Source organism: Sciurus carolinensis, chromosome 4 (genome assembly GCF_902686445.1).
Source record: "Sciurus carolinensis chromosome 4, mSciCar1.2, whole genome shotgun sequence".
Taxonomy (NCBI): Eukaryota; Metazoa; Chordata; class Mammalia; order Rodentia; family Sciuridae; genus Sciurus; species Sciurus carolinensis.
The window spans coordinates 14,888,784-14,913,261 of record NC_062216.1 but is presented as its reverse complement, the minus strand read 5'-3'; the positions used below and the strand labels follow the sequence as shown (position 1 = coordinate 14,913,261).

At 43.8% G+C, this 24,478-nt stretch overlaps 2 protein-coding genes and 1 pseudogene across 5 annotated transcripts in view; 2 read left to right on the top strand and 1 right to left on the bottom strand.

Moving 5' to 3' along the window:
• Window positions 1-13,273, top strand: part of Piwil2 (piwi like RNA-mediated gene silencing 2) — a 67,788-nt gene extending 54,515 nt beyond the window's left edge. For all 3 annotated transcript variants that reach the window (XM_047551447.1, XM_047551446.1, XM_047551445.1), the window contains 3 exons: window positions 9,283-9,536; window positions 10,418-10,525; window positions 11,252-13,273. In XM_047551447.1, coding sequence (XP_047407403.1) covers window positions 9,283-9,536; window positions 10,418-10,525; window positions 11,252-11,408 — 519 coding nt within the window. In that variant the 3' untranslated portion in view covers window positions 11,409-13,273. The remainder of the gene's footprint in view (window positions 1-9,282; window positions 9,537-10,417; window positions 10,526-11,251) is intronic.
• Window positions 13,274-20,153: 6,880 nt separating this feature from the next.
• LOC124984134 (uncharacterized) lies at window positions 20,154-20,309 on the bottom strand (annotated as a pseudogene).
• A 1,047-nt stretch (window positions 20,310-21,356) lies between these two features.
• Slc39a14 (solute carrier family 39 member 14) overlaps window positions 21,357-24,478 on the top strand; it is a 44,604-nt gene continuing 41,482 nt past the window's right edge. For both annotated transcript variants that reach the window (XM_047550520.1, XM_047550519.1), the window contains exon 1: window positions 21,357-21,488. The gene's annotated coding sequence lies outside the window, so the exon portion shown is untranslated. The remainder of the gene's footprint in view (window positions 21,489-24,478) is intronic.

Below are 24,478 nucleotides of genomic sequence, written 5' to 3'. Positions count from 1 at the left end.
AAGGTAAAGAGTAACAGAATGGAATAAACGAAAAACACGTAGGGCTGGGGATTTAGCTCGGTGGTAGAGCACTTGCCTGGCATGCATGAAGCTCAGTTCCCAGAACTGCAAAATAAAAAAAAAAAAAAAAAAAAGTATGGGTATGCTACCTACAAGAGTCACATTTTAATTTTAAAGATGTAAGTAGGTTGAAAATCAAAGGGCAGAACAAAATATACCATGGAAACAATAACCAAAACAGAGCTGAAGTGGCTATATTAGTAGCACACAACCTCAGCAAGGCCGAGGATGTAAGATTTTTTTATTTATAAAATTTTTATTAAAAATGTATTTACACATGATGCAAGATTTTTATGTACAATAAGTTGTATTTCTTTATAGTAGCAGTGATCAAATCCAAAAATTAAGGAAATAATTTCATTTACAATAGAATGAAAAAGGTACCTAGGAAGAAAAGAATAAAAGACAAATACGAAAAACTACAGAAAAAATATTTTAAAGATACTGTCTCTCTCTGTTGCCCAGGATTGCCTCAAACTTATGGTCTCTAGTGATCCTCCTGCCTCATCCTCCCCTGGAGCTGGGACTACAGGTGTGTGCCACTGATCCTGGCTTGCAGAAATATTGTTTAAAAATCGAAATAAGAGGAAAGACATCTCATTTTCAGGGATAGGAACATTTATTATTGTTATGAAGGCAATACTTCCTTAATTTGAGCCTATAGATGGATAAAAAATAGATAAATTGGACTTCACTGAAATTAAATACTTTTGCCAGGTGTAGAGGCCTGTGCCTGTAGTTTCACGTACTTGGCAGGCTGAGTAAGGAGGATCCTTGAGCACAGGAATCCAAGAACCTCCTGGCAGCACAGAGAGAAGCCAGATCAAACCAAACAAACCTCCTGATTGAAAACCTTAGAGCTGGGATGTAGCTCAGTGGCAGTGCTTGCCTAACATATGAGGCCGTGCATTCACACCCCAGCATGGAAGGGGGAAAACAAACTTATGCTGCAAAGGATGCTATCAAGAAGGTGAAAAGACAACCCATGGAATGGGAGAAATTATTCCCCTGATTCATTTGATAAGGGTCTAGTGTTCAGAATACAAAAAGAATTCTTGGAGCTCAAGAGAAAGATAACCCAGTTTTAAAATGAGTAAACATTAGAATAGACATTTCCCTAAAGAGTATATGCAAATAGATGATAAGCATATGAAAAAGAGCTAAATATCTTTAATCATTATGGAAATGGAAAACAAAATCAGTGACAATCCACTGTCACACTAGAACCAGGTAAAGACACAAGAAAGAAAACTAAAGATTGGTATTTCTAACAAGCATATGTGCAAAAATCCTTGACAGAATATTAACAGTGTTAATCTAGCAATACAAAAAAGAAGTATATATTGTGATCATAGTGAGTTAATAATGCTCCTCCAAATTCATGTCCCCTGGAACCTGTGAATGTGCCCTTGTTTGGAAGTAGAGCTTAAAATGAGATTGGACTGGATTAGAATGGGCCCTGCTCCAGTGACTGGTGTTGATCCAAGAAGAGGGGAATTTGGACACAGATACACAGGGAGAATACTTTGTGAAATGCAGACTATGGAGGAGAAGATGATGTGAAGGTGAAGGCAAAGGTTGAAGTGATGTAAGTACAAGCCAGAAACAATGGTAATAGGTAGCAACTAGCAGGAGCCAGAAGAATCAAGGAAGGACTCTTCCCTAGAACCTTCAGAGGAAGCATGGCCCCACTCACGTTGTGCACTCTAATATTCAGAACTGGGAGGCAATACACTTCTCTTGTTTCGAGCCACCCAGTTTGTGGTGTTTGGTTACAGCAGCCATGGGAAACGAATACAATACCCAAGTGGTTTTTTTTCTTTTGTGGTGCTGGGGATTGAATCCAGGGCTTTGTGCTTGCAAGGCAGGCATCTACCAACTGAGCCATATCCCCATCCCCAAGTGGGTTTTATTCCATTTCTACAAGTCTGATTCAGAGGAGACCTTCTACCAACAAACAACAATAAACCCAGCTGACATCAGACTTAGCTGTGAAAAACAAAAACTAGATGTTTTCCCTCTAACATAAGGAATAAGACATGCTCCCCTTGCAGCACTTGTTGGCTTCATATTTGAAGTCTTAACTAATGCAGTAAGAGAAGGAAATTAAAGGGCTTGGGATATAGCTCAGTTACTAGAGTGCTTGCCTAGCATGAAAAAGGCCCTGGGTTCAATCCCCAGAACCACCAAAAAAAAAAAAAAAAAAAAAAAGAAACTAAAGGCATAAAGATTGAAAAGGAGGAGAGAAAATCATCTTCATTTGCATGATTATCTGTTGCTGTGGTTTGAATTTGTCCCCCAAGGCTTCCCATATTGAAATTTTTGTGCCCATTTTAAGGTACTAACAGGATGGGACATTTTAATTTTGGTGTTTGGAGGCGTGGCTTATGGAAGGTGATGAAGATGACCTAAAGTCACATGGGTGGAGCCTTCGTGAGTCAGTCCTGCTAACTCTGTGAGAAGGAGAGACCAGAAGAGACACGCAGGTGTGCTTTCCATTTCTTACCACATGATGCCCTGTACCATCCTGGAATTCTTCCAGAAAGAAGACCCCCAGATGTGGCCCTGCAACCTTAGAACTCCAGAACCATGAGCCATGCTATGCCTCTTTTCGTTTGAAGTCACTCAGTCTGTGGTATTCAGTTATTAGCAACAGAAAATGAACTAATACATTTCTGGAGAAAACCCCAAGTAATCAAGAACCAAATTAAAAAACTTTAAAACCAAACCAGACAAACCCTGTTGGAACTAACAAGTGAGAACTGCAAGGTTGTACAAAGTTAATATGTAAAAATTAATTGCTTTCTTAAAGAAAACACCCACTTCCCTGTGTCCCAGCAATGAAGAATTAGAATTTCCAATTAAAAACATTACAATTTGTATGAGTACAAAAAAATGGAACACTCACATCCACATGCGAAAAATTTCTAAATTATGATGAAAAATATTAAAGAGTAACTATAAACGGAGGTAGAACTCCATGTTCATTGACAGGAAAACTTGCTGTCATTATGGTGTCAGTTTCTCCCAGTTTTGATCAGTAGATTTATTGCAGTGAATCAAAATCCCAGCAGGCTATTTCGTGGATACTGACAAACCCATTCTAAGGTTTTCATGGAGAGGCAGGAAATGTAGGACAACTGACATTACTGAAGAACGAAATCGGAGGACTAATAGTGCCCAACTTGAAGGCTTAACTATAAAGCTACAGGAATCAAAATTGTGTGATATTGATGAGGGAAAAGATAAATAGGTCAAGGGAAAAGAACAGCCCAGAAATAGACCTATACAAGTAAGCCAAGTGATCTTTAAGGAAAAAATAGCAACTCAATGGAAGAACAGTCTTTTCAACAAATGGTGCTGGAACAAATATGGGCAATTTGCATGCCAAAAAAAAAAAAAAAAATCAACCTATAGTCTCTAGACCTTCCACAAAAAAATTAAATCAAAATGGAGCATAGAACTACATTTAAAATGCAAAGCCATAAAATTTCTAGAAGCTAACAGAAAATCCAGGTGACCTTGGATTTGGTGATACCTTTTAGTCATCAGGAACACAGTCCATCAAAGAGAAAAAGGATAAGGTAGATTTAATTAAAATTTTTGACTCTGGGCAGGGTATGGTGGTATATACTTATAATTCCAGTTACTTGGGAGGCTGAGGCAGGAAGATCACAGTTCAAGGCCAGCCTGGGCAACCTAACAAGATCCTGTCCCACATTTTTTTTTTTTTTTTTTTAAAGGGCTGGGAGTATAGCTCAGTGGTAGTGCACCTCTGAGTTCAATCCCTGGTACCTTGGTGTGGCAGGGGTTGGGTGGTGATCTGGGAAAGACATTATTAAAAGAATGAAAAGATAAGCCACAGACTGGAAAGAAAATATGTGCAGAATACATATCTTGTAAAGGATGAAAATTTACAAAGAACTCTTAAAGCTCAAGGAAATAAACAATTCTGTTGAAAAATGGACAAAAGACTATTCAGGCATCTTGCTAGAGAATATCAACTGATGGCAAATAAACATGAAAAATTCCAAACATTCTCTTAGAGTTTCACACTTTAAAACTGATGATACGCCACACCTATTAGAAATTCAAAATACACGTAACTCCAAATGCTGGCGGGATGTAGAACCACAGGAACTCTCACTCATTGCTAGTGGGAACGTAAAATGGTACAGCCACTTTGAAGACAGTTTTGATAGTTAATTACAAAACTAAACAAATCTTGCCATACTATCCAGTAATTACACTCGGATATTTTCCCAAATGAACTGGAAGTTTATGTCCACACAAAACCTGCACATGAATGTTTATAATATTTTTACCCATAATTGCTGAAACTTGGAAGCAACCAAGGTGTCCTCCAGCAGGTGAACAGGTAAATTCAGTGGTGTATCCAGACAATGAAAGTTTACTCAGTGCTAAAAAGAAATGAGCTATCATGCCATGAGAAGACAGACGCTTTGCAGGCAGCAGTGGCACAAGCCTGCAATCCTAGCTATTTGGGAGGCCGTGGCTATCCTGGGAGATTAGTGTAGACCTGTCTCAAAATTTTAAAATGACTGGGAATGTACTTCAGTGGTACAGTGCTTGTAGCCTGTTGAGTCCCTACCCCCCCAAAAAGACAGAACCACCTTAAGTGCATATTACTAAGAGAAAGAAGCTAATGTGAAAAGACTGCGTAATGTGTGATTCCAACATAGGACATTCTAGAAAATTGTGACTACGGAGTCAATAAGAAGATCCGAGATTTGGGAGAGGCCTAAGGTTAGACACAGATGAAGCACAGGAGATGTTTAGGTTGTGGGAATATTCTGCATGTTACTGTAATGGTAGATACATGACATTATACATTTTTCAAAACCCAAAGGAAAGTAAAACACAGCGGAACCTCGATGTAAACTGAACTTGAGTCATTACCAACGTATCAGTGTTTGTCCGTCAGTTGTAATAAACACGTCACCCTAATGCAGCATGGCAATGACAGTGAAAGTGCAGGAGGCCACTTGTCGCCTCCATTCTTACTTTACACATTTAAAAACTCTCTGAAAATAACCTCGAAACTTAAAAACTACAGACACACAGCGAGATCCCTTGGTATGCACTAGAACAACTTTTTTTAAAAGATGGGCAATAAAAGTGTTATTGAGAATGTGGAGAAATGGGAACCTTCATATATTGCCAGTGGGACTATAAAATGATGCAACTACTTTGGAAAATGGTTTGGCAGTTATTTAGAAAGTCAAACACAGATTTACCATATGACCTAGCAATTCTAAGTACATACCCAAGAGAATGGAAAACATGTCCACACACAAGGAAAACACGTCCACACACAACCTTGTATACAGATGTTCATAGCAAAAGCTGGGTGTGATATGCACACCTGTCACCCAACTACTCGGGAGGCTGAGGTGAGAGGATTGTGAGTTTAAGGCCAGCCTCAGCAACTTAGAAAGACCCTGTCTCAAAATAACAGAAACGAAAACAACAGTAAAACAAATGTTCATAGCAGCATTGTTCATAATAGCAAAAGAAGGAAACTGTCCAAATGTCCCTGAATCAATGAATGGACAAAAGAAATGGAATGTGTATGTATTTTGTTGCAATAGAATATTATTCTTCAACAAAAAGGAATGAAGGACTGAGACAAGCTATTGTATGAAAGAATGATGAAAGCATTATGCTGAGTGAAATTATTTAGAAACCAAAGACCACATATTTTATGATTTCATTTGTTTAGTATAGGCCAACCCTTAGAAAGTTCATTAGTGGAACCTGATGCGTTGGCACACACCTGTAATCCCATTGGCTCTGGAGGCTGAGGCAGGAGAATCATGAGTTCAAAGCCAGCCTCCACAACTTAGTGAGGCCCTGAACAACTCAGCAAGACCCTGTCTCTAAATAAACTATAAAGAAAGAAGGACTGGAGACATGACTCAGTGGTTAAGACCCTAGGTTCAAACCGTGGTACTAAAAAAAAAAAATCAGTGGGTTCCAGGAATTTTAAGATGCATGAGTGGGAAGTGACTGCAGGTGGTACGGATTTCCTTTTGGGGTGATAGATAAGTTCTAAAATTAGGTGGCGCACACCTGTAATCCCAGTGACTTGGGAGGCTGAGGCAGGAGGATCACAAGTTCAAGACCAGCTTCAGCAACCTAGCAAGGCCCTATTCAACTTAGTGAGACCCTGTCTCACTGTCATCCCTGGGGATATATATAGCTCACCGGTAAAGCCCCTGTGGTTTCAGTTTCCAGTACCAAATAAATAAAATTAGTGATGGTTTCAAAATTGAAAAAAACAAAAATCTTTGAATTGTATCTTTTAATGGGGTGAGTTTTATGGTATATCAAATTATATTTCAATAAAGCTGTTCAGAATAAAAAGCACTCCTCAGCCACGCAACCTTATTGCTGTCCTGATGGAACCCGCAAAAAGGAAAACAGCTGCCCGTGCTGGCCCTTGCCCCCATCCTCCCACTTCAACTGCTGGCCACTTTGAAGGCTTCACCTAGAGGTAGTTACAGCTTTTCCAACTGTTGGTTTACCACCTGAAGCCTTCCAGGCAGTCTTAAGCCAACATGTGATATTTAGTCTGTATTTAAATATCTATGTCTTAAGTATAGCGGTTCTCAAAATTTTTAGTCTTTACATTCTTAAATATTACTGAGGGCCCCAAAGAGTTTTCATTTACATGGGAATATATCTGTCAATAATTACCATATTAGAAATTAATTTTTTCAATGTCTATTAATTTCCCTAAAAATAACAATAAACTGGGCAGGCATGGTGGTACATGCCCTATAACCCCAGCTATTCAGAAGATTGAGGCAGGAGGATGGAAAGTTTGAGGCCAGCCTTAACTTAGACCATGTCTTAAAAAATAAAAAACAGTGTGGTATGCAACTTGGGAGGCTGAGGCAGGAAGCTTGCAAGGTTGAGGCCAGCACGGGCAACTTAGACCCTCCGCAACTTAGCAAGACCTTGTCTTAAAATAAAAAATTAAAAGGGCTGGATGTATGTAGCTCAATGGTAGAGCACCCCTGGGGCTCAGTCCCCAGTACGACAAACACGCACACATTAAAGAGGGAGACATGCAAGTATATGTGTGTTTATATATTTTAAATATATATTTGTAGAGTAATATATTATAAATATGCACATAATTTATTCCTCCTAACCCTGAGAAGGTGGTACAGTGACTGTTTTTCTCCATATTTCAACTGAGAAGATTGAGTCCTCACGGTATAGCCAAGGGGCAGTGGACTCAGACTCAGTCCCAGATCTCCTGACCCTAAATCCAGTGTCCTGTTTGCTTCTCTGTAAAATGAAGTTTCTTCCAAATCAGTTCCTGGGTTGCCTCTTAACACAGCATATCAGGGGAGCTGGCAAGATCGAGAAGGTTGAGCCCCACGCTGGAACATGGACCAGAGCTGGGCGAGCTCCTGGGCTTCAGTAGCAGGGGCCGGACGAGGAGGTGCCCCTGAGGGAACAGACGCCAGCTTTTCTTCCTTCCCTTCACTCTGCTCAAGATGGAGTGCAAGGGAGGAGTTTCCACTAGATGGCTTGAGCCATCTGCATGTCCTGTGGTTCAGGTGGTGGCTCTTGACTGGAGGCGGTTTTGTCCTCCCAGTGGGCAGTGGTCATAATGGGAGAGAATGCTGTTGGCATCTAGTGGGCAGAGACGGGGATGCTGCTGGACACTGACCCTACAGAGCACAGGGCGGCCCCCCACGACGAAAAACTATCTGGCCCCAACAGTCGGCAGTGCTGAGGGGAGAAACCCTGGGTCAGAGCCTGGCGCCTGGAGGCCTGCTCTGTGTCCAACACCGTGTGCTGTTGGCAGCGGGCGGGACCGAAGTTCTGCTACCTAAAGGAAAAATAAGTACCACAAACGGAGGCAGCAATTCCAGGGACTGTGACGATGAATTACATGTTTGTAAATGTTGGAGTACTTGAGGTTTCTCAGAAAGAGGGGACATTCATAAAATATTTCGACCTCTGAACTTAAAAAAGAGTATAGGTGTTTATTTTTAGAAAGGGTTCTTTGGAATAAAATTTTCATGTAGGATAACCTCTAAAGAACAGTGCATGCGTATGTAATTAATATTTAAACCTAATTCATAATTTAGTTTTTTGAAGGGAATTATGAACAAAAAAACTAGAGTGAACACACTCAACCAGAATCAAAACTGAATTAAACTAAGGCCAGGTGCGGTTGGCACATGCCTATAATCCCAGCTACTGGGAGGTTGAGGCAGGAGAATCCCAAGTTTAAGGCTAGCTTCAGCAACTTAGTAAGAACCCGTCTCAGAAACTGAAGGATGGGGCTGGAGTTGTGGCTCAGTGATAGAGCACTTGCCTAACATGTGTGAGGCACAGGGTTCAATTCTCAGCACCACATGTTAATAAATGAATAAAATGTCCATCAGCATCTAAAAAAATGTTTTCAAAAACTAAAGGATGAGAGTTATAGTTCAGTGGTAAAGCATCCCTGGGTTCATTCCCCAGTACCAAACAACAGCAACAAAACACAAACAAAAACCTGAATTAAACAAAGGTATTTTTAAGAGGACTTCTTACTAAACTTATTCTCTAAACTTATTCTCTAAACTATTGAAGTTGAGCACAACTAGAATACGATTATATTCCCCAAATGGGGAAGCACTTAATTCTTCAAACCGATTCAAGACAACAATTTATTACTTAGTTATAATAAAAATATTTCACATTATGCCAGAATGTAGGATAATATTTAGTAAAGAATTCCTTCACTTAACAACTTTGGATGTCGCCAATATGTCAGATGGTGGATCTGTGGCTTGTATGTTCCTTTGTTAGAATTTCTCTAGCACTCACCATGTTCTTTGCCTACACAGTTATTAGTGTTAAGTCCAAGTATAAGGAAGACTGATTCAGCCCATAATTTTCCTACTGTTCCCTTTAACTTTATTCCCTCTGTTTGAAGATAAGCTGTGTGCATGTGACTCATAACTTGCCTATTTTGCTTTCATGTTTTATAACACCTCTGCTGTACCAGGCCTGTTTTACTACCCTGAGAAAGTCTAGAAATGATCATCAGCTTTTTTCCATGCCTGTCAGACATGGTAACTTTGGAGCCAGCTGTCAAAGGCATCCACTGTTGTAATTGGAATGAATCTCTCTCACTGTGGTCCTTTGCCCAAGGGCCCCATGAATCACTTCATTTGGGTGTCATTTCAGGTGAACCACTGTCTACCAGAGAAGATTGTGGTGTACCGTGATGGAGTATCTGATGGCCAGCTGAAGACAGTTGCCAACTATGAGATTCCTCAGCTGCAAAAGTGTTTTGAGGCTTTTGAGAATTACCAGCCCAAGATGGTGGTGTTTGTAGTTCAGAAGAAAATCAGCACCAATCTGTACCTGGCTGCTACTGAGCACTTTGTGACTCCCTCCCCTGGGACTGTGGTAGATCATACAATTACAAGTTGTGAGTGGTAAGTGGGCAAAAAAAGACAGTATTGGAGGAAGAATAGGTTGGAGAAGTTATCTGCTTCCTGGGTATTGGGATGGGGAGGTTGCCAGAGAGATTGGAAGAGAATTCTCAGATTCTCCTTTTCTTTCTTTTCTTTTCTTTTTTTCTTTTTTTTTTTTTTTTTTTTGGTGTTGGGGATTGAACCCAGAAGTACTTTACCACTGGGTTACAACCCTAACCCCTATTTATTTTTTTGAGACAGAATCTCACTAAATTGCTCAGGGCCTCACTAAATTGCTCAGCCTGGACTTGAACTTGTATCCTCCTGCCTGAGTCTCCTGAGTTGCTGGGATTAAAGATGTGCACTAGCAGATTCTACTATTTTTTTTTTTTAATAAAACTTTAAGCTGGGCATTGTGGCACAGGCTTGTAATTCTAGCAACTAGGGAAGCTGAGGCAGGAGGATCACAAATTGCAGGCCAACCTGAGAAATTAAATGAGACCTTGTTTCAAAATAAAAATAAAAAGTCTGAAGATGAAGCCCAGTGGTAGAGTCCCCCAGGGTTCAATTTCCAGTGCCAGGGGTTCGGGGGTTGAGGAGGCTAAAAGGAAAAAAAGGTTTCAAAACATTTAAAAACAACAACAAAGCTTTTACCTCTTACATACAGAATTCTACCGTTGTAGTCTTGTCCCAAGACATAGAACACTAACCCTTCCACACACAGGTAAAGGAGTTTCTGCCACCACCGCAGTAGCCTAATGAGTCAGGAGACCTAAATTCTAATACTGATTTGATTCCTTTGTGTCCTTGATTCAGTCATTTACCTCAAATGATTTCCCAGATCTTCTTCAGTTCCCTCCAGCCAAAGGACCAGGTCCTTCAGTGGTGTTTTTCCCTCCTAGGGTGGATTTCTACCTTCTCGCCCACCACGTACGACAGGGCTGTGGCATTCCTACACATTACGTCTGTGTTCTCAACACTGCGAACCTGAGCCCTGATCATATGCAGAGGTGATAACTTATTCCTTCTCACTCTCATTTCTGACCAGCTAGCTAGATGGGGTCATTGCCTGCCCCCCTGAAATACCTACCCCTTGACTTTGACCACAATGGTATTCTTTTGAGAGGTAATTGGTAATCCTGGTTTTACAAAATTACTTGAAAAGCTTAAAAAAAAAAAAAAAAAAAACCGATGCCAGCCAGCAGTCCTGAACATTCTCAAGCAGTCTTATTTATTTAAGAGACAAGGTCTTGCTGTATTGTTCAGGCTAGTCTTGAACTTGCTGGACTCAGCTTTCTGAGTAGCTGAGATTCTAGGTGCACACCACTGTGCCTGGCTAGCATTTGAATTTTTAAGAAGTGCTGTGTATGGTTATGACCACATTGTGTCTGAGACTCAGTGTCCTTGAGTTCATATTCTCTGAACCCGCTGCTGAGGTACTCACCCTTCTGCAGCCTTTCCTCGTAGGCAAAGAAAGGCATTTTCTTCCTGTTGTCTTTCTTGATTTAGTATAAAAGTAAGAAAATGAGAGAATTTACCCATCCTCTGGCTTACAAATAATGGAAATAGAAACAATTACATGGAAAAATAATGATCCCAAAAGCCATTTTGTATATTCCTGGGTTCCCCAGTTTGCTGGCAAGGGCGCTGTGTGTCATTTCCCCTGTGAGCTTGTGATCACACCCAGAATGGGAAGCAGAGGGTGATAAAGATCACATTTTCTTTTTGGCCTGCAGGTTGACTTTCAAACTGTGTCACATGTACTGGAATTGGCCTGGTACCATTAGAGTTCCAGCTCCTTGCAAGTATGCCCACAAGCTGGCTTTCCTGTCTGGACAGATTCTGCACCATGAACCGGCCATCCAGCTGTGCGAGAACCTGTTCTTCCTGTGACCGCAGCCTGGGCATAGGCTGGTAGGAGAAATAAGACTTTGCAGCTCAGCCATGACTCTTGCAGAATGAGCAGAGGCAGAAGTGGGATTTTGTGTTGGTGTTTTCCCTTTCTCTAACCCTGTAGAATAGGTTTTCCTTTTTTCTTTTAACTTGATATCATCAAGAAGCAAGTTTTCAAGTACCAGGTGGAAATTGCCTTCCTGTCTTTGAAGAGCAAATGATGGTAGTACCATGCAGAGGCAGACAGAGTCGGTGGATGTAAGGGAGCCATTAAAAGCCTCCCAAGAAGCTGGGCACAGTGGCACACACCTGTAATGCCAGAGACTTGGGAGGCTGAGGCAGGAGGATCACAAGTTGGAGGCCAGCCTCAGCAACTTAGCAAGGCCCTAAGTAATTTAAGGAGACAGTATCTCAAAAAGGACTAGGTATGTAGCTCAGTGTGACTAAGTGGTAGAGTGTGCTTAGCATGTGTGTGGTCCCAGGTTCAATCCCCAGTGCCCCCATAATAAAGAGCCTCCCAAGCCAACACAGCCGTAGAAATCTGCAGAAGTAGCGTTTGTACCTGGAAGCTATGGTTATGAAGCAGTTCCCATTTCTGGCACCAGAGCTGTGAAGGTGAATAAAGTCATTGCAGATGTCTAGAGAGTTACTTTTTAGGAGCAACTGGGAAAGATGAAAGAAAAGGCTGTGAAGCAGAGTTTTTCCAAGAGAGATTACTGTTGCCCACAGGTGTGAAAGGCAGGTAAGACCCTCCCCTGGGGCATAATCAGGCCTGTGTATTCTTCTTCCCTGGGGACTGAGTTCATGCCACCTGTGCCTGGAATCCGATTTAAGGTGGCTTCAGTTGTTCCTCAGCTTCTTGAGCAAGTTTTTTCTGTGCCTTTCGGTTGCTTTACAGCATACCATGTTGCTCTCTTGCCGCCCCCCCCACCTTTGTTTCTTGTGACTGATCTTCAGTAAGTTTCAGTTTTGTAAGTAACAACCTGAGCACATGGAAAGAATTCAACAGCTAGGAAAGTTCAGGATGAGGTGTGAGCTTTTAATTGACCCTTCCTCCCAGGTACATGGCCTTTATTTCTGAGTGTATGTTTGTAAATGGGATTGCTCATTTCTCTTGCACAAGAATGTCTTCCAGTTGTGGGCTTGTTTAGCTAGGGATTTTTCGGAATCCTGGTTAAGATTTCCAGAAGTCAGCTTTGGAAAATGGAACACTTCTACCAAAGTCCACACATTACAGTTTAGGAAGTTACCACTCTGCCTGCGAGTTTCAGTGTTTGGGGGGAAGCACTGGTTCTTCACTGGTTTTTTCTCTCTCCTCTCTCTCTGTCCCCTCTTTTTCTCCCCTCCCCATTTAAAAATCTTCAGACTCATTTTTATCATACCTTGCTTTGCTGGGTTTTAAAAGCCAATCTTATTTAACTTTTTCAAATTGGTATTTATTTATTTATTTGTGTGTCTATTTGTGTGTCTATGTGTTTTGGTGTGATGGAAGGGAGAGAATGGAACACAAATACCCATTTTATACGACAGTGCATGAGAAGAAGAACTTCAGCTTAAACTCCTTAGAAGAAGCCAAGAGAGCTTTTAATTTGTAGCAGTGCCAGCAGAGGTTGGGAAGGGATGTGTGTTGATGGGGATTTATTTGGAGTTGGCTACAGAGGGCGAGGCTAAGGCTGGGAATCTAAAAACCACATGGAAGCACTGGTCTCCGGCTGGAGAGATCAGCTTCTGATGTTCTTTAGAAGCATTTTGAACTTCCCTTTTAAAGTTGGATTTCCTAGTGCTCTTTTTCTCTTAGATAATCAGAAGAGATAAATACTTGAATATAATATAGAAATTTCTTCACTTTTTATTTCTGGTGTGTTGTTTTTCAATTTTAATGCCAGGTGATTGGATCCTGGGTGGAAAATAAAAGTAAATTTGTATAAATGTGCAGTCATGCTTGAAATAGTATCATTTATTTATTATATGGATATAATTCTTTTTCTTCAGACAGTTGTAACACTTAGAATCATTCATTTATTACTCTCCATGCAAGGTGCAGCTTGGGCGTTAGTAGCCAGATGATTCCACCCTGAGCTGAGTAGAAGACGTATTAGAGCTGTCTCACTTCTGGGGCAAATGTGGCATTTATAATTTGTGTGTGTCAGGCTGGGGTGCAGCTCAGTGGTAGAGCACTTGCCTGGCATACTCTGAGTTCCATGCCCAGCAATGGAAGGAAAAACAAAACAAAACAAAAACCGTAGATCTCTGACACATATTTTGTGTGTTTGTGTTTGTCTTGTTTATTTAGATCTCTCTAGAACCAGAGAGTGCACTTCAGGTGGTCTCCCATTATTAAATGCTTGCCCTTCTTTATGTATACTTTACGGTATGTCTATAATCGCCAGAAATACCTTCCCAAAGCATCCTGGCTGCCCCTTTCAGAGCATTGCAGCTTTTCTGTTTATTTAGGAACTCGACTCTTTAACAACCAGTGCTTCCTGAACTCATTCTACGCGGTGTGCTACAGGGCCCTGTTCACTTGGGCAGCATTTCATTGAATGATGTAGAAAAGGAAGGAATTTTAGAAATATCTAGTTCTCTATATTGAAAATCTCAAAGTGAAGGACCTGAAATAAAATTCTCAGAGATTTGGGATTATTGAAGAAGACCCCATTTCTCTTTCTGGTTCTATTCCTAGCTTCATCCGAGTTTCTTAGTAACTTCTCCAAAAAAAAAGGAAAATCAAGAGAATGAGAAGACAAGCCATAGACTTGGAGAAAATGCCTGAAAAAATACACATCTGGTCAAAAGTTGTGTTATCCAAAATGTACAAAAGAACTCTTAAGAATATCATAAGAAGGGACTAGAAGTGTAGCTTAATGGTAAAGCACAGGCTTAGCATTTGGGAAGCACTGGATTCAATCCCTAGCCCTCCCCCCCAAAATATAAAAATTTAAAAATCTAATTTAACATAATCTTACCATACATCAACAGTTACACTCCTTGGCATTTACCCAAAGAGAGTGAAAACATCAATACAAAAATTTGCATACAGATGTTTGTAGCAGTTTTATTCATAATTTTAAAACTTGGAAGCGACAAGATAATAGTAGCAGAGTGTGATGTTACACAACTGTCATCCCAACTAGTTTGGAGGCTGAGGCAGGAGGATCACAAGTTCAAGGTCAGCTTGGGCAACTGTGTGAGAATTTGTCAAAAAATGAAAAAGGCTGGGGATGTCGCTCAGAGGTAGAGCGCTTGCCTGGCATGTGCCAGGCCTCGGGTTCAGTTCCCAGTATTGCACAAAAGAAGAAAATAAAACAAAAGAAAATGTTCTCAGTGGTTAAATGCATAAACAAACTCAGGTATCCAATCAGTGAGATATTATCCATTATTCAAAAAGTAAAGCATGGTCATGAAAAGACATGGGAGAACTTAAATGCAGTCATTCTGGAAAAGGCAAAGCAGTGGAGGCAATGCAAGGACTAGAGGTTGGCGAGGGAGGGAGGGACTAGGTAGAGCGGAGGTTCTTAGTGCAGTGAAACTACACATGACACTGCACTAGTGGGTCCGCGTCATGAATTGTTAAAACCCATAGGCTGTCCAACACTAAGAGTGCACCTTGATGTCAACTATGGACTTTGGGTAAAAGTGATAGTGAGGTTCATTGGTTGTAACAAATGTACCATTCTGGTGGGGGATCTTGATAGTGTGGGAGGCTGTGTAGGAGGGCTGGGAGTACATGGGAAATTTCTACGCATTCTGCTCATTTATTCCTTGAAATTAAAACTGTTCTAAAAATAAGGTTTGTTTTATTTTTGTTTTAAATGAGGAATAATGGGAGACTCCTGGCAACATGGTAGCCTGAGTTGAACCCGGGGTGCTTAACCACTGAGTCCCAGCCCAACCCTTTTTATTTTTTATTTTGAGACAGAGTCTCACTAACTTGCTTAGGGCCTCACTAAATTGCTGAGGCTGGCCTCGAACTTGAGATTCTCCTGTTTCAGCCTCCCAAATTGGTGGGATTACAGATGTGCGCAACCACACCCTGCGCTGAGCTGACCATTCTGACAAAGAAAAGTTGACGAAAATAGTTTTGTTTTGGGGGTTTTGTTCTTTGTACTGGAGGATTGAACCCCCTGGGCACTTCTATTGCTGAGCCCCAGTTCTTTTCATTGTTTATTTTGAGATAGGGTCTTGGTAAGTTGCTGAGGCTGGCCTCAAACTTGAGATCCTCCTGTCTCAGCCTCCTGAGTCACTCAGATTACAGTCCTGCACCACTGCACTTGGACTTTTTGTTTTTGAGACAAGGTCTCACTGTGTTGCCCAAGCTGGCCTTGAACTCCTGGGCTCAAGTGGTCCTTCTAACCCCAGCCCCTGAGTCGCTGGGACTACAACTGTGCGCCACACCTGCCTTGGCCAAAGTGGAAAATATAGTTTTAACTGAACATAACTGAACTTGGGGAAAATGGAACAAAGGAAGGAAAAAAGTGAACCAGGGGAATGGAGGAAGGAACGGTCATATCTAGGTACAAAAAAGGGAAATCAGGGAGGTAATAGTTGATACCAACACAGCTCCTAGGGCAGTGGACAAAATACAGGAGCAGGAGCACTCAAGTCTTTGATTCCCGGGAAGGCTAGGAGATGTGGCCTCAGATCCTGTGAGGTGCAGGATTGATGGAGTTAAGTCTGCAAGATGAAGAAAGCTGTAACCTAGAACGGCACTAAAAAGTTCCTGCCAGCCCTCCTGGGGAAGCAGCAAGGAGACTTGAGAAATTCCCCTGCTGGGGCCACCCACACGTGTGTGTAGCCTGAATTTTTGTTGTCAGCTTGCTAAAGGACCACAAGCTGAGAAATTAACTTAAGGTTTACCCAGACTGGTGAGCACTCCAGAGTCCATGTAGAAACCAACGTAGTCAACTGGGTTGCTGGAGAGAGCACTTCATGGGAGAGAACAGCTTGGAGAGGAGGAAGAGGGTTCGGCATTTGTCTAAGAAGCTCCTGCATATTAAAACAGAAAGAATAGGCAACAGTGTGGAAGATATAAAGGCTGAGAATTTTCTAGAATTAAGGACATAAGAATCATCTAACTGAAGAAAATTGAGGATAAAGAAGAACAGTTCCACTGTTAGATGCACTGTACTGAAATACCGAATACCAAAGACAGAGAACTTTAAAAACAACCAGAAGTGAAAGGCAAGGCTTAAAAGGAAGGTTTGGCATGAAAGATGCCTGAAGACAGAATGCAGCTGTCAACATGTCATTCTGCTTCCAGCTAAACGATCACAGGTGAGGACAAAAATGACTAACTTTGCTGGCCTGCCTGTAATCACAGCGACTCGGGAGACTGAGGGGAGGATTGCAAGTCTAAGGCCAGCCTAGGCATTTTAGGGAGACCCTGTCTAAAAAAAAAGGGGGGGTGTGTGGTTCAGTGGTAGAACACCTGTGGGTTCAATCCCCAGCATTGCAAAAAATCAAGACCAGAGCAGAAATGAATGTTAATAGAGAATTTTCCATCGTTGAAAAATTAGAGAAAAATGAAAAATCAACAAACTCATAAGTTAGTTCTCTGAAAAGATGAACAAAGTGAGCAGACCTTTAACTAAACAGGCCAAGAATAAAAGAAGACTCAAATCACTAAAACTGGGTGGAGGGGTGGTGATTAGGAAATGCCACAGACACATGGTTTACTAGAAAATCAGACAAAATTAACACATGCCTTTCATTTTTTTCCTGTACCAGGGATTGATCCTAGGGGCTCCTAACCCCTGAGCCACATCCCCAGTCCTTTTTATTTATTTTGAGACAGGGTCTTGAACTTGCAATCCTTCTGCTTCCGTCTCCCAAGCTGCTGGGATTAACAGGTCTGCACCACCACACTCGGCGCGCTGACACATTCCTATAGATGATTTGCTACCAAGTCAACTGTTACTTTCCCCAGTTCTTTTTTTGTAAGACCATGAGAGAGTAATACAGACGATTCACAGCTGCCCTATACTATTCACAATAGTATAGGGCAGTGTCACAATAGTATAGGGCAGTGGGTCCTCAGACCTGATCGTGGGTTGAAGAGGACCTTTCCATCCCCTCTGGTCCCCCCGAATTTGTTCCATGCCAAAACAGAAAATCATTTTCAAGGAAGTACCACTGAAACCTGGTCATCCATCTCCTGACAGACTGTAGAAAAGTTATGGCCCCTTGGTCAAAGCCAGTTTGGCCTTGAGCTGAGCTGAGCTAAAGTAGCGCTGGGGACCTGTAAGAAGCATCCTGGAACATCAAGTCGCCTGCCTTGTCAATACAGACCACCCAGGGGCCTAAAACTTCTGAGTTCCCAGTTCCGCCAGCAGCACTATTAGTGTCATCATTTCTCTGGCTTCTTTCCCAAGGCCTTTCCCCTCCCTTCCCCTCACCAACGGGAAACCTGTCCACACACCTTTGGCAGGCAGGCGTGGCCTTTTGTAGATGGGAAACTGCAGCAACGAAAATGTCATTTTCTTGTGCCCGGTTCCCTTAACTATTGTCCAACGTCAAACTTTTAGTGAGCTGGTCTGTCCAGTCATCCAACAAATATTGATTGATGGAGAATCTGTTATGTACGAGATGTTACACTAGGGAATACAGCTGTATATGGAGATGTCTTGTAATAAAGGGAGATTAAGGACTAATAAGGTTAGACATTGCAATTAAATACTTTGAAGGGAAAAATGTAAGTATCATAAACTATGTTAATTCTGTAGGTCATAATACAGTAATTGTGAAATCAATTTACTGGGTTTGTCACTACTTTTATCAGTGCATTGCATATATCAAGGGCATTTCATTTTGTGAGAAAAAAAATGTATTTTTTGTGCTGCTGGGAAATCAAACCTGGGGCCTTGAGCATGCTAGGCAAACACTACAACTTAGCTACAACCCCAGCCCCTATTTTGTGGGAATTTTTCTTGCTATATTATTTATACTGGAATTATGGTATTTCTTTTTATGCTTTAATGTGGGGTACAGTCAAAAAAGTTCGAAAGGGTGGATCAAATATGCTTAGGAACTTTCAAGAATCTTGCTAAGGGGAGGTTACTTTGAGTTAGAATTTTGACAAGTAGAAAATAGGTTATGAGAGGGAAAAGGGTATCTTCAGTGGACAGAGAGAGATTGGGGCCTCAAACTGGCACTTGATGAAGGACAGTACCATCGGTGACAAGGTAAGGTTTAGTGAGGATGTACAGAAAGAATTTTGTGTGTGGGTGGATGTGGAGACTTAGGACCTTTTGGTTTTGAGCAAGTTAATAATTAACCGTCTTCCCCTCATGGACTACTGATAGCTTATCAGCTTTGGTTGCCCATTGGACTTTGGCAGCTCCACCTTTACTCTGATTGCAAACAAGTGAGACCCTGTGATAGGCTCGCTGGTGGGGTGTCTTTTCCTTCCTCCCCTCCCCACTCTGCACTTTGAGCAGTCTCCTTGACAGGCGTCTCACTCTCCCAGGCACAGTACTGAAGCCTTACCTGGAGGCACCACGGACTGCTCTTGCACCTCAGCAAGGGACTAACACTTCGTTGGGATGTGTATTTATGAGCTTCATTCAGAGCTGTATATTTGAAGCATTTTATTTTACTTTCTCTCTGGGTGGGCTTCTCATTAGTACTTAAGGGAAAGGGCCTGATTGGGACTGACCTGTTGTGACAGCCCACTGCACTTCAGATTGGAGTCCCAAATGGATGACATAATGTCTGAAAAACGGAGTCCAACCAAGAAGGATAAATATAAAGGGTTATTACAGAGATGAAGGGGTTCAGTAGAAATTTTGCAAGAGATATCATTACCTTGAAATTACTTGGAAAAGACAGGAGAGGAGTAATCACAGGCGCTCTCCCCCTTATCCACTGACGCAGTAATTACAGGGTGGGGGTAAATGAATTTAAGAAAAACCCAGGGCCCAGCTATAGTCTCTTTCAGAGTGACAGGAAAAATCTGGTCTGGCTTCAGTGCTTTTTTTTTGTAGTCATAGATGGACAGCATGCCTTTATTTTATTTATTTTTATGTGGGGCTGAGGATCAAACCCAGTGCCTCACACGAGCTAGGCAAGTGCTCTGCCACTGAGCCCCAACCCCAGCCCCTCAGTGCTTTCTTTTTGACTCCCTCTCCACTCAGCACTGAAGAGCCAGCAAGCTGCCATGGGGCATCAGGTCCTTGCTGCCACCTGCTTTCCTTTCCTCAGCACTGCCTTCATGGGGGTGCTTTCCCCAAGAATTGTAGGGGTGGGATGTTGTCTCCCTCCCCTTCACCAACTCAGAGAACCTGGTGTCAGCTGGGCACCAGTCACTGTGCTAGAACAGGGGCATGGATACTAATTGGGCACAGTTCTGCTAGAAGGTCCTTTTTCTGGGTCTCCCTGACCTAAGTGGCAGCTGGTTTAGCTATAAAGGAAATAATCCTAAAGTCTAGTAGAATAGAACAATGGGAATTCAGTGGGTGGTTTATTTTCCCAAGAAATCTGCATTTCCGAGGTCTGATATCCATCTCAATAGGCCGATCCCACAGCGGAAAAGACTCCCAGGACACTCCGCACAAACAGTAACATCAGTCCTAGCTTTGGGTTAACTGACAGGGCTCTTTAGAAGTCTGAATATGTATTATCACCAGTCTAGCAAAGGGAGCCAACCTGGATCCATCTGGCTGGCTGGATTGGCCCACCTGCCCACATAAGAAATAGGTAAAAGATGGAAAAAGGAAAGATGTACTCCCCCACCCCCCTTTCCTTTCTCCATGTTTCCCCATTCACAGTACAGATCAGGCAGGCACAGGGACTGGGCTAAGGTGTACATGGGGTAGGCTTAAACTGCCTCCTCTTTCTATATAGTGAAATATATACCCCGCCCCCCCCGCCCCCCCCCCCCGCCCTTTTTGGTACTGGGAATTGAACCCAGAAGCACTTTACCATTGAGCCACATCTCCAGCCCTTTTAATTTATTTTTTAAAAATTTGAGACAGGCTCTGGCTAAGTTGCTTAGGGCCCTGAAAAGTTGTTGAGCATGGCTTTGAACTTGCAAATCTCCTGCCTCAGTCCTCACTGAGTCACTGGAATGACAGGAGTGCATCACTATGCCAGGCAAAAGTTAAGTACTTTTAAGTAGGCAAATGAAGGAAAAAGGAAAAAAACCCAAGTTTAAAAAAAAAGTGTTTTTTTTTTTAAATCGGTACCTTACACCTTGGTGGGTTTGCTGTTACATATTCATACATGCACATAGTATAACGATATAATTGGTTAATATCAAATGATCCAGATTGATCAAACTGCATAAATTTATTTTTTCCTATTTGCCTATTTCTTATGCAGGCAGGAGAATATGACCAGCCAGCAGGATCCAGGCAACCTCTCTTGACTTGACTGCCAGTAACATTGTGGGGAAGTGGAGCAAAGTCTAGTTTGAAAAGTGAACATAATATTTGGAACTTAAACAAGACATTTTGGTTCTTTTGGCTGGCGGAGGTCTACAGAACAAATATAGTCTATGGGAGCGCCCCCTCCTAGAGTACCTTTCGGAATTAGGGAAGAAAGAAGCTTTTTAGATTAAACAGCAGTGTTGGAATACATACATATATCAAGTGAGGGACGCTCTTCCTCCACCAGCGTGGGATGGAGGCCAGATGGTGAGAGCGTTCCACAAAGGGGGCAGAAGGTAGAATGGGAGGTTTCCGGGGGAAGGAGGAGCCTGTGGCGCCTCTGAGAAGCAGGAATGGAACTCAGGAGATGGCTGGATGAAGCTGAGCGGGCCAGGATCCAGGACCGGGATGGCAGGCGCAGGAGGGCGCGGGCGGGCAGGCGCGGGTACCCTGTGGCTGCACGCCGGCTGCCCCACGTGGCAGGCCCTGGGGAGAGCCGGGCGGGGCGGGGAGGGGCGGACGGGGGCGGGACCTGCCGCTGACGCGCGGGGTATATAGCCGGGCATGCGCGCGGCGGCGGGGGCCGGACGCTGGGAGGGGGGGCGCGAGGTTGTCTTCGCGGACACACCGACTGAGCTGCTCCTACCACTGCCGGCCACCCTAGGGCCTGGCGGGTGAGGCTGCGCGGGCCCGGCTGCCGACCGCCAGGCTGCAGGTGAGGACGCAAAGCGGACGCGCAGGATGGGCACTGGCGACGCTCCTCCAGGCTTGGAGGCACCGGGTGGGGGTGGGGGTGCCAAGGACTGAGCCACTCGGGGTACCGTGCACTCCGGGGCGGCCGGGTCTCGGTGGCACCTGGCAGCGGTGCCACGATGGCGAGGGGGAGGTCACAGCGAGGTCCCTTAGACTGGCCAGCCTGGGATGTGTGAGCCAGACAAGGGCGCCCAGAATGTCGATAGTTGCGCGGAAAGGCTGAGAAAGGCTTCCTGGAGCCCGGGAACGCGGAGAGCAGGGTCAGAGAAAAAGCACAGTGGACGGGAAAATCCGATGCCCTGCCCCAGAACAGCTCCGGTGGGGCCCTGGTGTGTGGACTTTGCTTTCCAGGAACTGTGTACCCCCTCACCCACCAGACCACCTAACACCTGAAGATCGATGGCCCAAGTGTTCTGGCTGAAGCTGGAGAACGGCAGAGAGGCACCGGGCTAAGCCTGGCTGACCGTGAGGATGGCTCTTTGGCTATTTTTGGTCGGTACTGACCAAGTTAGGTGGTCTGGTTCAGGCTGCCCCCTTTCGGTGTTTTAGGGCTATGGGACAAAACAGCCATTCAAGCATTTTCACCATGGCATCCTGAGTGCTGATTAAGCGAGGAAAATATCCTCTGCTCTAGGTTTGGGTTCAGATTTAAGGATCTAGTATCTGCCTGAGCCGAGGTTCTGAAAGGAGCGGCTTCTTTAAATAATTAAATGACGTGTGTGTCCAAGGGGATCCTGAGTATGACTTTGTGAGGAACTGAGCACTCTCCTGTGGGGAGGTGCAGGGCTGCTTTGACCCTACCCTTCCTTCTGGAGCTGCCTGGATTTGGATTTGTGGCTTTAGTGCCCTTCCCAGAAAGTCTCCTGCCCTTAGGATAGGTGCCCTGCCTGACTGTGGTGATGCTAGGGTGGGTAGGGGACTGGTAGGGGGATGGCCACGTGGTCTTTATTCAGGCTCAGCTCCTAACCTGGCCCTGCGACCTTGGGGAGGGCTCAGGTCAGCACTAAGGTCAGACCGGGATCTCTTATCCTCAGTGTGTGCGATTTTGTAATCCTTACCTCTTAAAACACAAACCCTAAAAACAGAGGAACTTGTCTCCTTCTTGTTGAATCCACAGAATAATGTCTGGAATCATACCTTTCAGGGGCTGGGGTCAGAGCCACATATTCCCTTTCCTGATGGAGTAGGATGGAGTAGTTCTCATCAGTTGTGGGGAATTCAGGAGCTAGAGTAATGGTCTCTTTCTGCAACTGCTTTGCAGGTGTACCTGGGGCACTGAACAGTGGAGTGGAGTGACCCTGGGTATTGTCTCTTCTTCCAGAAAGACTGGGCCAGAAGTCTTCTTGCTTAGTCTAACTTTTTTTTTTTTTTTGGGGGGGGGGGAGTACCAGGGCTTGAACTCAGGGGCACTTGACCACTGAGCCACATCCCCAGCCCTGTTCCCTATTTCATTTAGAGACAGGGTCTCACTGAGTTGCTTAGGGCCTCAATAAGTTGCTGAGGCTGACTTTGAACTCAAGATCCTCCTGCCTCAGGCTCTCAAGCCTCTGGGATTACAGGCATGCACCACCATGCCCAGCTTAATCTAACTTTTGTTGCTTACCTGGCCTTTGGGACCCTGGGAGTAGGAGCAGTGCAGGATGGGGACATGAGAGTCAGGTTATCAACTGAGAAACCAGCAAACCTGAGTGTGGCACGGGGCTGAACATATCAGCCTTGTCATTTAGGCAAGAAGAGGAGCAAGAATTGTGGACTTTTTGAGGACATGAGAGCTCTGTGACTCTGAGAGCAAAAATCTAAACCCAGCGTTGCTTTAGGAAGAAGGGCCAGGTCCAATGTACAGGGGCTGGTCCGAGCTCTGTGAAGCCACTGCGGTGGGTCAGGAAGGAGGCTTGCCCCCAGCCTTCCAGTGTAGACTCTTGGTGGGAGGAAAGAGCACCACAGAAGATGAGTAAGGTGGCAAAACCAGAGCTCTCTAGTAGAGATGGAGGTGGGGTCAGGGGATTCGAGGCTTCTGGGCGAGGTGGGCCTGGGTCTAAATCCTGGCCCCATCACTCTCCAGCGGGGTGGGGGGGTTCTAAACCTTGGTGGGGGCTTTGAGATTTGTGCCTAGAGTAGGAGGAGGCCTCCTTGTCATCTTCATCATCTTTGTGGGATGGAGTAGGCTACTGAGGGGTCACAGAAGCTCATAGGCAGGTTGGGTTTTGGGACTGGTCTGAGCCCAGACACAGGCTGGATTCACCTCCTTCTTAGTACCTCCCCGCCATTCTGGGTAGGCTGCTTTTCCGTGGCCTGCCAGGGAGTAGCCCGCACTGAGCAGTCTTAGGGAAAAGAGATGCTTTTCCACCTTTAGTTCTGGAAACTACTTTGATTTCTGGGCCCATGATGGCCAGGAAGGACTCACAATGCCTGTGTGTGTGTGTTTATATGTGTGTCTCTACACATGTACACACTGTATGTGTCAGTCATGGGGCTGTTCCTGTTTCCAGACCCTTCCCCCTTCTTCCTCTTTCCTTACCTGCTCACACTCCACACTCAGTCCATGTCGAGTATCAGCAGACTTGGAACCTAAGTCGCTCTGCCGTGAGTTGATTTGTATACACTGGGAATTGGACCTTCCTCTCTCCACTCTGCCAGAGTAACCCCCCCTGTTCCCACTTGACACCTGAACACCTGGTGCCTTTGCAGAACCACAGACTTAGCATGTTACCTGGAGGAGCTTTGTTGTAAAATGAAAGACACTGGATCCAGAGATGCTGATTGGTTCCTTGGTCACCAGTTACTCTGAGGAAGAACAAAGAAATGTTCTACTTTTATTCATAAACTTGACGAAATTGCCCGTACTCCCCATCTTTTCCATGGAATATTGAAGGGGAGAGATCAGTTGTCCCTGAATATATTGGGGGTGAAAGGTGGCCCTTGCTTCTGCCAGAGGAGTTTCTTCTGGGAGGG